Source organism: Crocodylus siamensis, chromosome 8 (genome assembly GCF_052110815.1).
Source record: "Crocodylus siamensis isolate JL-2025a chromosome 8, ASM5211081v1, whole genome shotgun sequence".
NCBI classification, from domain to species: domain Eukaryota; kingdom Metazoa; phylum Chordata; order Crocodylia; family Crocodylidae; genus Crocodylus; species Crocodylus siamensis.
The window spans coordinates 66,247,283-66,261,613 of record NC_143402.1 but is presented as its reverse complement, the minus strand read 5'-3'; the positions used below and the strand labels follow the sequence as shown (position 1 = coordinate 66,261,613).

The 14,331-nt window shown below is 43.8% G+C and overlaps 1 protein-coding gene across 1 annotated transcript in view; it reads right to left on the bottom strand.

Annotated features, from left to right (window-relative positions):
* Positions 1-14,331, bottom strand: part of PRPSAP1 (phosphoribosyl pyrophosphate synthetase associated protein 1) — a 42,875-nt gene that overhangs the window by 5,239 nt on the left and 23,305 nt on the right. Inside the window, exons 4-9 of the mRNA XM_090059432.1 lie at positions 11,956-12,128; positions 11,421-11,536; positions 9,831-9,886; positions 8,936-9,081; positions 1,021-1,091; positions 82-228 (exon numbers count right to left, since the gene is read on the bottom strand). Coding sequence (XP_089915558.1) covers positions 82-228; positions 1,021-1,091; positions 8,936-9,081; positions 9,831-9,886; positions 11,421-11,536; positions 11,956-12,128 — 709 coding nt within the window. The remainder of the gene's footprint in view (positions 1-81; positions 229-1,020; positions 1,092-8,935; positions 9,082-9,830; positions 9,887-11,420; positions 11,537-11,955; positions 12,129-14,331) is intronic.

The window sequence follows — 14,331 nt, the reverse complement described above, 5'->3', positions numbered from 1 at the left end:
TGCTTCTTGGAAGCCAAAAGCCAATGCATTTCTTGGCCTGGCATTTTTTAACTAGCCTACACACAAGACAGGGGACCATACCTCATCAATAGAGGATTCTTCAATCAGACGGGGAGCATCTGCAGACAAGAGCCCATGAGTGGCCATCACAAAAATTTTATAAGCGCCTCGCTCTTTCAGGATCTCTGCAGCAGCTACAAAGCTTTCCACATCATCGATAATGTCATCCTGAGGGAAAAGACATCAGGATCAGAAGGCTGCTACATGTCACAGTAAGAGTAAGATTTGGTTCTCCCCATTCCTACAGCTGTAGAATCCATATTTATTTTCAAAAGCTACAGTAGTTACATCTCAGCCACTGGTGCAGATCAAAAAAACCCATCCAAGCCAAAAACAAAGCCTTTACTAATCAATGTCATTATATTTATTTGCAGGCATGTTTCTGCTGCTCATCAGTGCAATTCTGAAGTGCCCCTGAAATGATGAACCAAGCCTCAGCACCCTTGAGAGGTAGCACATTGCTGCAGATAAATATGAAAAGTAAGGCAGGGAGAGGCTCTCGCTTGTTCAAGGTCACGCAGGAGGTTTGGAGCGGAAACAATAATCAGAACAGAGAAGGCCTTGATGGTGTCCCTTCATCTGCCAAAACCTTCTGCTCAAAAGATAAAAATACACTTATTTCAACATCCTGCAGCAGGATGAGAATGAAAAGAGCAGCAAGACATTTACACTTTTACAGGTTTGTTTGTGTATACTGGGTTTATGCAACATTGGTAGGCATAACTCACAAGGAACAGTTCAGGGTTTCTCTCTCCAGGACATATAACCATTTGAACGGCAGGATGAGCACTGATATTTAGTAGGAAAACTGGAAAGAACAGGCACATTAGTTTTCCAGTACTGTAGCAGTCAGTTTCTATACCAGAACAGGACTCCCATCTATATTTTAGCATACACATTTTAAAAATTGGATTAGGAGCACATGGTCCCATCCTGCAGTCCTCTCTTTCAGTTTCATACCACAATGATGGCGATTCTTCCTCCAACATCTCCAACAACGGTTATTGGTGGTTTTTCTTTGGCCATCATCACTGACAAAACAAAACACAACACAACCCAGTGAGATCTGTGTCGCTACATGCACAGACCAATCTACTGCATTGCAGGAGATGCCCAGACATGTTCTGTTAAGCCTGTCAGCTGCTTTTATATACTCAGAAACTGCTAGCACTTCATATAAACTTACATAACTTAATTTCAGCCCAGAGGTTGAAAAGAGAGCAGCTACAAAGCATCTTAACAAAAATTAAGAGCTTAATTTCTAGAGCTATCAATTACCTGCATCTCCCACTGGCTTTAAGAGAGTTCTTTTCTTAAAAGCAGTTGTGTGTCAAGATGCCCCAGTGCTAAAGCAGCCTTTGATCTAAGTGTGATGCAAGCAATGGTACTGCTCTATGCATGCACTTCTCCTCCAAAAAGGGACCAAGGAATTGGTGGCATGGCGTGTTCACTGCCCACATGAACTGTTTTAAGGGATGTATCTAACTGCTAGCCTTGCGAACTCCTGCGAGGATCTGAGACTCTGGAGTTTTCCTTCATGCACATCACCAGTCAGCATCCCAAAGACCAATAAGACCCTCAGGATACCAGGGCTGGCCAACTTCAATGCAGAGGCATACATTTATTGGCTTTCCACAAGTAGCACCGATGCAGGGAAAGAGGAATTCAGTCCATTTCAGTTTTAATTCTACAATGCAGCACAGCAAACAGAACTTGAAAGTGGTACAGAGATTTGCTTCTAAACTCTTGAGGGTGATCACATGCATAAAAGGACAGATCTGTTCAGTAAGACAGTGCAATTTCCCCCCTGCCAGTCTTCAAAGGACTGCCTTTTCATAGGGATTTGTGGCATTCAAAACTACAAACAACAGACAACGCTCTACCTTGGGGTCAGCATCAATAGCAAAATGGAGCATTCATGTGTTTGGAATGGCTCTCTGGTTCTAGGTTTCTCCTTTAGGTGTAAGGAGAAACACATGAGTTGCAGCACTCAGATTACTGGCATGTTGCTAGCAATTGTTTGATTCTGGCCAAGGACAGGCCACCCTTCAGCAACTTCTTCCCCCACAATACAAAAACATCTCGATTTATAACAATCCACCAGGTACAAAAGTCTCTGGGCTCGTGTATAACACAGAGGAAATACAGTAGTTTGGTATATACATTTCATTGACAAGATTTTGAATAAGGCAAGAAATCAACACCAATGGGCATCACAAAAAACTCTTAACATTGCCAAAGCTTTCTTAAAATGGTTTCAAAGATTTTTTTTTAAAAATAAAAACAAAAACACCATCTATACTTTTTCTTCTCCCCTCTGTTAAGTGCTTAAACTTGCTACAATCTGAAACTTGTAGTAAGTTTCAGAGAAACACATTTTTGAAATATAAGTAGTCATTTTTTTCAAACACCATGTTTACAAAGAAATATAAAAGTATTTGCCAATTATTTAGCCATTTACCAGGACCAAAGTAAAAGCCTTTCCTCATTAAAAGGGGATTTTAAGCTAAAGGTGAAGGAGGCATCATTAGCTCTACCAGGTCCTAAAAATATACATCCAATTTGTTGAAAACCCCTTCTGTCACATCGTTCTCATACTTTTCCAATGATAGCTGTAACTTCTCAGTAATTTGGACTGACACCAGTCAGTAATTTATTGGAGAACAGGTGAATCAGACTTTAGCGTATGAAAAATGAGGAGTACAGTTTCAAAGGTCTATGTTGGGACAGCACACTTTGTTGAACCATAGCCCAAAGACAACCTGCCCTTTAAACCTAATGAAGTTTCAAAAAAAAATCTACCAGAATCCTGTTTGGAACAGCATGTGTTACTTAGCTCTGAATTTTAGTATAAAACCACATGTATGCAGCCACTTAGGTTCTCAATACAAGAGATTTCTCAATCTCTGGCATTTTTTCTGTAGCAAAGAGACACTGAGAGAGAAACAAAGTTCTCATGCCAAAGAGGAAGACTAGAGAAGGTGCTTTTAATAAACTAGGATTAAACTTCCTAAGAAATAAGCAGGCTAAGTATTTCAATTGCAAGCACTATCAGCTGGTTAAAAATCCATTCACCCTAATTCAGAATGGAATTGTCCCTGGCCTATCTGCTGTGCACAAAAACCCTGCTCATCTGGGGATGATTGTTAAGGATGGAAGAGGAATCAGAGTAATCCTTTGGATATGCAAGCGCTCATTCCTTCCTACGAGGAGTTTAATCATTATCTAGTTTCGTGAATAATAAATCTGGAGAGTTGAAATTCAGCACTGTTTAACTTGGCAAATCCATAACTTCGCCTGCAGCTTATGCTTTTGCATTCCATAATGGAAACTTATGGAAACTTAGTATTTCTTACTATGCCCAGATTTTAAAATGCCAGTTACCCAAATCAGCAGCAATTTGTGTCCTTCCTCTACATATAAATGTAGTATTCTAGCTTTTCTAAATAGGGTAGGCAGCACGGAGACCTACCCGAATCCTAAAGAGCTGCTCTCCCTTTTTCTTGATCCCTTATCTCTGTAAAGAAAAGAAAAAAAATACAAGCCAATATCCATCCATACAACCGCATCAAACCTCAAAAGAACTCAGACTGCTGCAGTGCGAGGTAAAACAGGTCGTAATCACAGTGGCCACCCCCCACCCCATCCCACCTCCCAAACTTCAACTGTATTGATGTTTGCAGGAGCGCAAGGATGTGGTGGCTTGAAAAAAACACTGCTTGAAGTCATGAACGTTTTTTCTTCCAGGTACAAAACCTCTTTATCTCTTTTGACTACATATAAACCAAGTACGGTGGATTTAAACATGATTGATGGAAACCCTAGATTGACTCCAGTGAACTGGACTGCAACTGCTTCTGCAGAATCGGGACAGCAGCCTGTGGCATTTTTTTTTAAAGCTCATTTCATAAAAATGGCTACGTTCCACTTTGAGTTTGCCTATATCCTTTAAAATAGTCTTAACAATCCTACTTATACACAATGGAGGAGTAAAAAGCCCTAATAGTTGTTCCCTTGATTTGGGTGCTGTGTACACTGGGGTGCTCAACCCGTGGCCTGTGGGTCAGATCCAGCCCGTGGGACTCACCCCAGGTCCAGAACTTGGACCAGGGCACTGCTGGTCCACCACAGCTAGAATGGACCAGGCATCTCTTTGTGTAGGCTTTTAAAATTTCTGGACCCACAAAGAGCCCTGGACCCTGCACAATGGATGGGGCGTCCAATCCCAGCATGCAGGGCCAGACAAGGGTAGTGCCAGACCCCAATCCCAGCATGCAGAGGGTGGAAGGGAGCAGTTCTTGGCCTCAGAATCCCAATCTCAGTGCATGGGGGGCAGGAGGGACTAATGCTAGCCCCCAGGACTCAATCCCAGCACATGGGTCGGAGAGGGGGCAGTGCTGGGCCCCAGGGCCTCAGCTGGCCCTGTGCCATTCATCTGGCCCATTGGGCCCAAAGGTTGAGCACCACTGGCATGCACTGGCACGCACACTGTTAAAAGCAATGTGATATGCAAAGAGGATATGGCATTTCACAAGCTTTCAGACTAGCGGTCTCAGTAAATGGCCTGCATGCTTTAAGGGATATCCAGGTGCCTTTATACAAAGCCAATAGTTACGACAGTTCATATGTGTTAAAAAGTGGTATTCACCAAGAAAAACAATGCTGCATTTACAAGATCTTCAGAAAGCAAATCCAAGGAGTAGTAATTATGTCCAGAGGGGAAGTAGAGATAACTTGCTTATGCCATACCCAAAGCACAAACGAGGAGCAATGCATCAAGTGCAAAGTCATTTAATTTCAGCCACATTCCTTATGACAGCCTGTTTGATTCTGGGTGAAACGGGCATGTTGCTGACCTGCAACTGGCAGCAAGCTTGAAAACTGCACGAACAAATTTCAACATGTGATGGCACCTTATCAAGACAGAGGAAACCAGCACAGATCTACATACGTTTTGATAAGGCACAACCCAAAGCTGGATGTAAGCATTAAGATACAGGCTCCATGGAGTGGACAAAAACAAATACAGAACAGCTTTCAAGTCCTAAGCACCAAGCATTTCTGGCTTGGTGAATGAGATGAGCCATTAAAGCTTTATTAGTAGAGTTAGAACTTGGCCACCGTATACATACATGGCCTATGCATCACTGGCTCAGACTGTGGGCCATGCTGTGAGTTATAACCCTAAGGAAAGGCTTGTGGGACAATGCTGAGTGGACCATGGCTGGCTCACAAGGAAACCCATGCAGAATTGCACCGATTATAAAACTTGGATTAGACCTTCAGTTCCACAGGGGTCCCGGATCCCATGTTCCATATAATGGCACATCTCAGTTTGGGTCTCTATCATTAATCAGTCTCTGGTCCACAAGTCTTTGCTCACTCAGAAGTCACATGCATGAAAGAAATCCTACAGTTGTCTACAAGGAATTCCTCACCCTACTGGAAAGGGAAGGGTGGATCATGTCTAGAGCAAGCAGGTCATGCCAAGGAAGGCCTCAACTTTCTGATCTCTTCCCAAATTCCCTAAAGGAGGGCTTCTACCTGGAACATCTCCTTCACATACAACCTAGGGCTTTTCTCTGTCCTATCTTGCTTGAAGGAGTGCACAGATCTTCGTTAGCAGTGCATGCTGCGATCTTTCTTTCACAAACAATATGCACGGCCAACAACGCTATGCGAGACCTAGCTGGATTCTATTAGGCTTCCGTTACCAAAACTAGCAGCAAGGTCCCATGCCCAGAGGGCATATTATGATGACAGAGCCAAAGGCAGAAAGAATCCAGCCCCGTTTAGACCTCCAGGGTTTTGCTGAACTGACATTTAGAAAAATGCCTCTTTCGTTGCATGCTGAGCTAATCTGACCAGAAAGAGCTACAGTGAGGATAAACATAGGACCTCATATTATTTTTGTTAACTCCAAATGTCTAATTTTAGCTTATTAAAAACAGATGTATGGCAGGCATCTCAACACAGGCAGCATTTACTAAAAAGAGACAGAGCTCATGGACTTTTCTGCCACCAGCTGTTTCTTTGGTATCTTGCAGCCTGGATAGCAGAACTCAGCACTCGCTCAAAACCCACTAGAGATTAAAACTCAAGGACTGGAGAGGGAATCAGTAAAATGACAGCAAAATGCTACTGGCAAGGATCATCCCTGAACTTCATCCTAATCCCCCCTTGTCAATCAACTGCAGCCAAGTTTATGCAAAAGTTTTACATTTGTGTTTCAGGTATTGAGGACTGGAATGTCATTAATTGTCAAGATACCAGGAGGAATAAATAAAGAGGAAGGTGACAGTTGCTGAATTAGATCGTGTCTGGATTAGCAAAGCCTGAAAATATGTTCCCCCCCCACACTCTGATACCACAGCTAGAATGGACCAGGCATATCTCTGCGTAGGCTTTTAAAGAGCACCCAAAGCAATGCAGGTGAAGAACATGAGCCCACTTGCACATGTATTGCCAGACAGGAAATCACCAGGGATCCTGGTTTTCCCTGATAAATAAATAAATAAATGGCAAATTATCTGATAAAACCCCCAAAATCTGAGGTTACAATGAAACACCATTATATATACAGGTATCAACTGAACACAAAGTTTTATTGATATATTTACAATTTTAAAGCAATTTGGAAGCCTACCAGTGCCTCAGTCACTATAGTAAAATAAATGATAAGTACCTATAAATTTTGGTTTTTGATTTTGTTTTTTGCTTTTATCATGGAAAAAATCAGAGCTCCCCCTGCCCCCTTGGCTCACCAGGACATGGGTCCAAGGCTCTTACTCCACTCCCAAAGCCCCCTGGCCCTGCTGGTGCCCCTCACTCCCCACCCCCAGCCTCCTGTCTTCCTCAATCCTGCCAGAGCAGGCCCTCAGCTGCCAGGGCTATGGGGCCACAGCCCCCTGCCCCCTGCAGCAGTGTCCCAGCCCCGGCTACTGCCCTGCACTTTGGGGGGGTCCCGCAGAGCTAGGTGGACCCATGAGGTGGCTCTTCACTGCTGCCAGCTTCACGTCTGTCTGCTTGCCACCTCTCCCTCTCCTCTGCTCTTCCTTGCATTCAGGGGCAGGGCCCCACACAGGCTGATTTGCCCCAGGCCCTGCACCCTGCTTGGGTCGTCTCTGCTGACCACCCTCCTGCCGCTCCCCACATCCCCTTGCAGGCTGCAACTCTGCTGCCTGCCTGCAGACAGCTTTTTGCAAAATAGCAAAGTCTACTTGGTTCTCTGTTGAAATGAGAAATCCAAGTTCTTCTCAGGTAAAAGGGAAAATCCACAGTTTTTTCTCTTTTTTCTATGGGAAACAGAAAACCCAGATTCCTGGAAGTCACTTTATAAATTTTAAATCACTTTGAAAATTCCACAATCACCAATTAAGCCTTGATGCAGGATCTGCATGCTGTACCTACATAAAGGGGGCACACACTGCTCTCATATGCGGGTAAGAAGGAAACAGACCAATGCAGTGATGCCAGATTCAGTTTCATGGGAACAGAGGAGACCGAATTAGAGAACAAAATTTACTGTCAGAAACCAAGACAAGTGGCATTTGTGACGATGATGATTCCCTTTTGCATCCACCTCGTCTCCAGGATTGTGCACTTATCAGCTAGTTTGGACACTATCTCTATGCACTGCACCAAGGGCAAGAAAGGAACACACATTTTTGATTACACAATCACCCTTAAACCTGACAACAGTGAACCATCTATAACTAACTACTGCTCACCTTTTCAGACACATGTATCACACTCAATTAATTTGCTTGACAGTTCAGCTGCAAGCAGCAACATGCCATGCTCCCATTTTACTCTCACCCACATGCACTGTGGCCATGATTCTGAAATCTTGGGACTACTGGCCACAACACAGACCTGGAAAACTAAAGCTCTCAAAAGGGAAGAAAGAGTTGCACTTCTTCCTTACCAGTCCTGCTGTCACACTGTGAATCCTAATATTGCAACAAGTGTGGTAGGTATCGAGAACACACCCTTCCTTCAGCTACCAGAGTTCCCACTTCTACAAAAGCATTTATACTGGCCAGACAACCCAAGTTAGAACCCTTCCAGAAATAATATCGTATGTCCTTGGGGAAATTCACACCTTTCCCCAAAAACAAGCACCTGGAAACTGGAGTGTGCATTACCTGTGAGAAATAGAGTAAGAGCAGGTTTTGCCAGCTTAAAGTTGAAACCAATAATAAAATCTGCAGCAATCCACAAGGAGCAGAATAATAAGCAGACTCAGCTCCGTAGCTGCTGTGACTGTTACTTACTACAACAGAAGATGTGTACTATATTCCAGAGTTTTGTATGCAAGAAGATATAGCAGCTAAGTACGACTAACAGGCACAGTTCAGATCCCAGGTCAGAATGGCTACTGCAATTCAATGGAAAAGCCCTGGTATTCAGAGGGAAGTGGGCAGGAAAAGGTGACTGCAGCACAAGAAAGGAAAAGGCCTGCTCTCATAACCAAGTCAAAAACCATCTCTCTGCTCAGCGGCTGTTCAGAGTCCACTCTGTTTCATTCAAATGAAGATTTTGCCACCCACTGGTGTCTCTGTACTGAAGTCTGTATGGCTTTGCCACCATGACGCTAGCTGTAATATCAATTTCAGTGGTACCACTACGACTAACCCAACAATTCTCAACCTTCTTAGACTCGAGGCACCTCTCATTAGACTCAAGATACATTTGGGAAAATCCCAGCTTTTAGTTTTCACTTGTTTTTCACCCTCTGGCAGCCTTGAAAGCACCACAAGGCATCCCAATATGCCACAACATCCTGGTTGAGAATCACTGGACTAAGCCAATGGTCAGCTCCCACCCCTACGCCTACCCCAGAAATGAAATGGAGAAAGCGTGATAATCTTACAGGGCAGCTCCAGGCCAGGGTGCACAGTGGTGTTTTTGACCATTGGAGGAGAATGGCGTCCATCATCCATGTCTTGCTCTGTACACTGAGCTTCCCCATGAATCACTGCTAACCCCAGTCGCAGTCTCTCAGCATAAGACTGGGCCCTGTGTGAAGGCAAAAGCGCAAGTGGAGGATACGAGGTTTGTTCAATTTTTTTTTTGATCACATGGAATGACCCTTCCCTACACTGGACAGGGGAATGTAAGACTTGATCTACGTACCAGTAAGTTTCCAGCCTGACTCTCTCCCTAGTACTAAACCTGCACATTAACAGACTTGCATTTAAGAAGCATTTTTGGCTCATCCTTCCCCACATACCCCGAACACCCAGTCTCTTCTCTACCTCTCTGCTCCACAAGGTTCTTGGTGTTCTCCTTCCTGCTGTCTTCACAGAAGACTGAACATCACTTCCATCCTCAGGCTCAGCACCTTGAACACGAGCCTTTCATCTGGGTGCTACCCACAAATTATGATCTCCAAATTACTAGTGGTTGGAAGTGACATGTCGAACTATACCCAGTTTTGGCTCTGAGACCCCTTAAATAGATGTAAGCAGCCTGGACTTCCTCTAACACCCAGAAGAACAGAAATGGCTCAGTACTCCAGCTGCTGGGAACAGAGACACTGGGTCTCAACTCCCACACGTGCAAAGGTCAGTATTGTGATAATCTAGACACTCGCTCCTCATATATTGGCAGCAATGAGAATGTTAATCCATCCTCCTGCTGTCAAGAGGGTCTGACAGATAGGATTACTGTCTCCGCTCACACCCTGCCCATTCACAGGCACCTTCAATGTTACGAGAGTTCAACGAGCTGCTCCCGGCCAACTAGTAAGATTTACCTCTATTTACCTTTTAGCTGCATCTGGGGACTTGGCAACAATAACTGCATTCCTATAATCTGGGATCTGGATTAGGAGACAGAAAGGATACAAAACATTTATATGTTTTGAACTATATATGAGGTAAGCACTTGTTATTAACATTACAGTTGGGTCCAAGAAGAATTATGTCTACTGCTTTAAAAAAAAATCACTACAACTGCCACATACTAATATTTAGAGGGAGGCGGGTAAGGTAATCATACTGACTCAAGCTGGGATGGAAGGCCAGGCACCTGCATATTTTGCCCCCAGATAAGACAGTACTCGAATGAAAGGTGATTATTATTTTATGGAAATTAAACTTATGGAGCTTATGACTGTGGGTCACTTGGCTTTTCTATGCCACCATTCATTACTGGCTATTTAAGCTACCTTATTTTCTTGCATACAACAAACATTGTTTCCCCAAACTTCATCAATTGCTGGAAACTGGGGGGCTCATTATAAGTATGGAAAAAATATGGTAATAGCATTTCCTGTCTCTGCAGGTCAGGAGGGGCAGGGGAGGGGTCTGGAAGTAATGCTACAGTAGGGCTCCCTAGCTGCTGGCTGTGGACACTTTCTCTTTTCTCCCAGCAGAGATACCTGTTTCAGAAGCAAGGAAAGATCTTTCTCTCTTCATTCTACCTTTAAAAGAAGAAACCAAAAAACCAACAAGGCACACTTATTTTAAATCATGTAGGTGAGAAAATGTGGTATGTATAGTGGGCACAAAGCTCAATGCAGCATATCTAAGGCAAAGAGCAAGAGTTAACCAGCTCTCAGCACATCCTGTCCAAGGAAAGGAATGGGAGAAGGAATGGGAAAATATTTTTTCTGGTTAAGGTTCATTGGGATTGCTCCCTACCTTTAATGAAATCTGTGAGGTACAGGACCTCTTTCCAGTCTCTCATTCAAGATACCTGAAAAAAGGAAGCTATACTCACTGTACTCAATCTTTCCATCCTGAATGAAAGGCTGAGCTGGTTGTACCATGCTATTCTGGAGAGCCTGGGCACTCCATTAAAACCTACCACTCTTGCAATCTGCATCGCAATGTTGGGGTCCAAATCAGTCTTTTTAATAGCTTGGTTAAAAAAAAAAATGGCCTCCTCCCCCTGCCCCTTTTGCACAGTTCTCCTGGAAACAACATGACAAAGTCCATGAAGAACTTAGATAACTCAGCCATTCACTTGAGACTGGGGACAGAACAGCTTAAGAAGATTTAAAAAGTGATTAAAAGGCATGAATGCAAAATACCATATCAAATGATGCTAAGAAAACGACTGAATGCAACAATGAAATTCATGCTTCAGGACACAGACTAATTTTCAGTTTGGGATCAGGAAGTAATTGCCAGTGCAGCTGAGCATTTCTTAATTTGGTAAGTTAAAGAGCTTTTCCTCTGCCCTGAGAAGCATGCGATATTCTGCCAGAGACAGAACACAGAAAGAGAGCAACTATTGGCATGGCCCATAACAGCAATTCCCACATAAGCAAAAGAACAGACAGTGCAATCGTGTTACATGAGCTACAGGTTAAATGCCATCTAGTATCAACAGAACTAGAGTAACCTCACTTCTTCCTGTATATACTGAAGCAAGAATGGGGATGCCCTCAGGTTGTCTACTGGAAAGCTGAAGAAGCCTTGGATTTCCTTTTGATGAAGGTCCATAGTGATAATGTGAGTTAAACCTAAACAAAACACAAGAGGTCATGATGTCTCTTCTACCCCAATGGCAGTCTCACAAATTCTGAAATTATGTCTAAGTTTCTCTACTCATTCTACTTGTAATATTTTAATGCTAGGTTTTAACAAAGATAATTGCTAGACAAGTTAAAGGCTTTCAAAAATACTGACAATCAATAACATGCATAAAAACAGCACTAGAGCAAGCATAATGCAGGCAGATGAATATAGCATTTCCACTCAGGTATGTGCTGAATATTCCCCAGATGGAAGAAGTCAGTCCCTAGATGGCTCAAGGATTGGAAACTTGTCCAAAGACTGGAGGAAAAAAGGCAATGCAAGTGCAGCTGACTCTTGAGATCTACAGCAGGTCAGCAAGTGATGGAGGCTAGTGTTCTTGGCTATCTCCTTGCAGGGCACGCACCTGCTTTGGCCAGCATAGAAGCCAGCAGTTTGCAGACGATGGAGCCCCTCTTCCTCATTTTGCTTTGCTTGCTGTAGGGGAAGTAAGGGATGACCCCAATGATATTCCTGGCACAGGACGTCTTCAGGGCATAAGCCATTATCAGCAGTTCCATGACAGCAGTGTTCACATCCCTGAAAAGTTTAAAAACCATCAAATGTGAATATTGACAAATTCAGATTAAAGATCCTCTCCCAAATAACCCATTTCTTTACCAATCCTTTTGACAAAAAAAAGAGCTTGTGTTTAGTCTGCCTGGCAAAACAGATAGCAGTACATGGGGCAGCTCTGACTGGCTAACAGAGAGCCCATGATCAGCCTGCATTGTCAGCATGTACAGACATTTGCTGTCCAAGGAGAACCTCTCCTGAAAGTGATTTAATCCTGGTTGTGCCCAGCTTATTTTTCTCCTGGAGTGGCCATTTTTTAATTTGGGAGAAAAAAGCCTGACTAGTTGTATGCTTAGGGTGCATCAGATGAGCGCGGACATTTGTTTCCAGAGACAAGCAGCAGCAGTACACCTTGTGCCACTGCTACTTGTCCCCAGGGAACACCCGTGCCACACACTCTGGGGCATGGCAGGTTACCCCGGGTGGGGTACGGGAGGCTGGAGCCAGCAACCATGCTGGCCCAGGCAGCCTTACCAGGGGGCCTCCCAGGGCTGCAGTCATAGCAGGGAGGCTGGTTGGCAGCAGGAGCATGGCTCCAGCCGGTCACGCTGTGGTTTGGGGCTGCACGCACTGCCAGCACATGCATCACTGCAATTTTTTTTGACACAGGTTTGATCCCAGGATCTCCTGGGGTCAAACCCTTTCCTGCGCTGCAAGGTAACAGCATGGGCCATGCCTGCATGTGCAGTATGTGGTGTTGCAGATAGGTCTGCATTGCCACAAACCACATGTCCACACTCATCTGGATGCAGCCTCATGGTCTCTCCTGGGAGAACAACAACTCTCCCAGGAGAGACTGAATGGCTGTACAAAGTTAAGTACCATAGCAACTCTCCAGCTACAGCTTTATCTGCATTAATCTTATTTTAAGCCTTGCTTGGGAGAGAAGAAGAGTGTGGCGTCAAAGATTTTCTTCACATTTAGTAAGCTCATTCTCCACACATCCTGTTCTGGTCTATCATAAAAAAAGCTTTGATGCTGCCGTTTAGAAGAGAAAAGCAATTTAGACCTTTGTGGAAAATGAACACTACAGGCCAAACAAATGCAGCAATTTTCTTGGGAACAAAGATGTCCTTTCCCAACCTACTATACTAGCTATCCCAGGGGAAGTTCTCCAGTGATGCACCAATTCAGCAACAGGTTACCAGGCTGCAGTAGCAGGCATGTATATAGCTACCTTAGGGGACAACTCAGCTGTGTACTCCGACAGAAGCAGGAGAAAACACAAATTAAGCCAATTCTTGTGGGACGTGGTAACACACATCCTGGTGATGACTCCATTCTGGAACTCCCAAAATGCATCTGTCCCCCGCAAGAAGAAGAGCCACTGTAGATGTCTCAAGCGAGCAAGTGCTGCTTTCTAACACAATGCCCTTTTCCCCCTCTAACCTTCCTGGCTGACGTGCTCAAGATGCAACAGGCCATTCACTTTGCGCCTGGCTTGTCCAGTATTATACAACTAACCACTTCCATCACTCTTTCTTCATTACTTCCCCGTCTCTCTGCAAATTAACCTCCATTTGTGCTCCTTCATTTACAAACATTCGAATTGGTTTGTTACCCGGCTGGCTCCAGACGCAATCCTATTTATGCACAAGAAAGCTTTGTTTGCCCCAAAACACCACGCCAAGAATTACATAAAACTCATAAACCTCCCACCATGTAGAAAGACAAAGGACTATTTCTTTCCTTCAGTGGCTTCATCAGGGCACTGGTACTGGGAGGTGAGAGCAAGATGATATTAGTGATCAGTATTTGGCTGTTTTGTTCCCCTCTTAAAACCTGGTTATAAGTTAACTCCGAAGCATGTTTTAAGAAATCTTTTCTTGCATTATATTTTTAAATCACACAGACAAAGCAAATAGGGGTAAGTCCCACTGATTTAAATTTAAAAACCTTCCATAATGGAGGTAATATCTGCTTCTTCAGAAAGATCCCTTGTGATAAATCAAGGGAGGACTAATGGAGAAAGAGAAAAAACCTTCAGTGGCAAGCGCATCGGAAGTTTCTAGATTGAAGCTATAAGGCCAAATGGTTCTTGTTTGTGCAAGCTGTCAAAATAATTAAAATTTGCTTGGCTTGTCATCATCACTTCTGCCTCCTTGCATTCATCTCATCCTATGCTTGCTTCCTTTCTGAAGGCAATACTGAAAAAATACCTATTCCC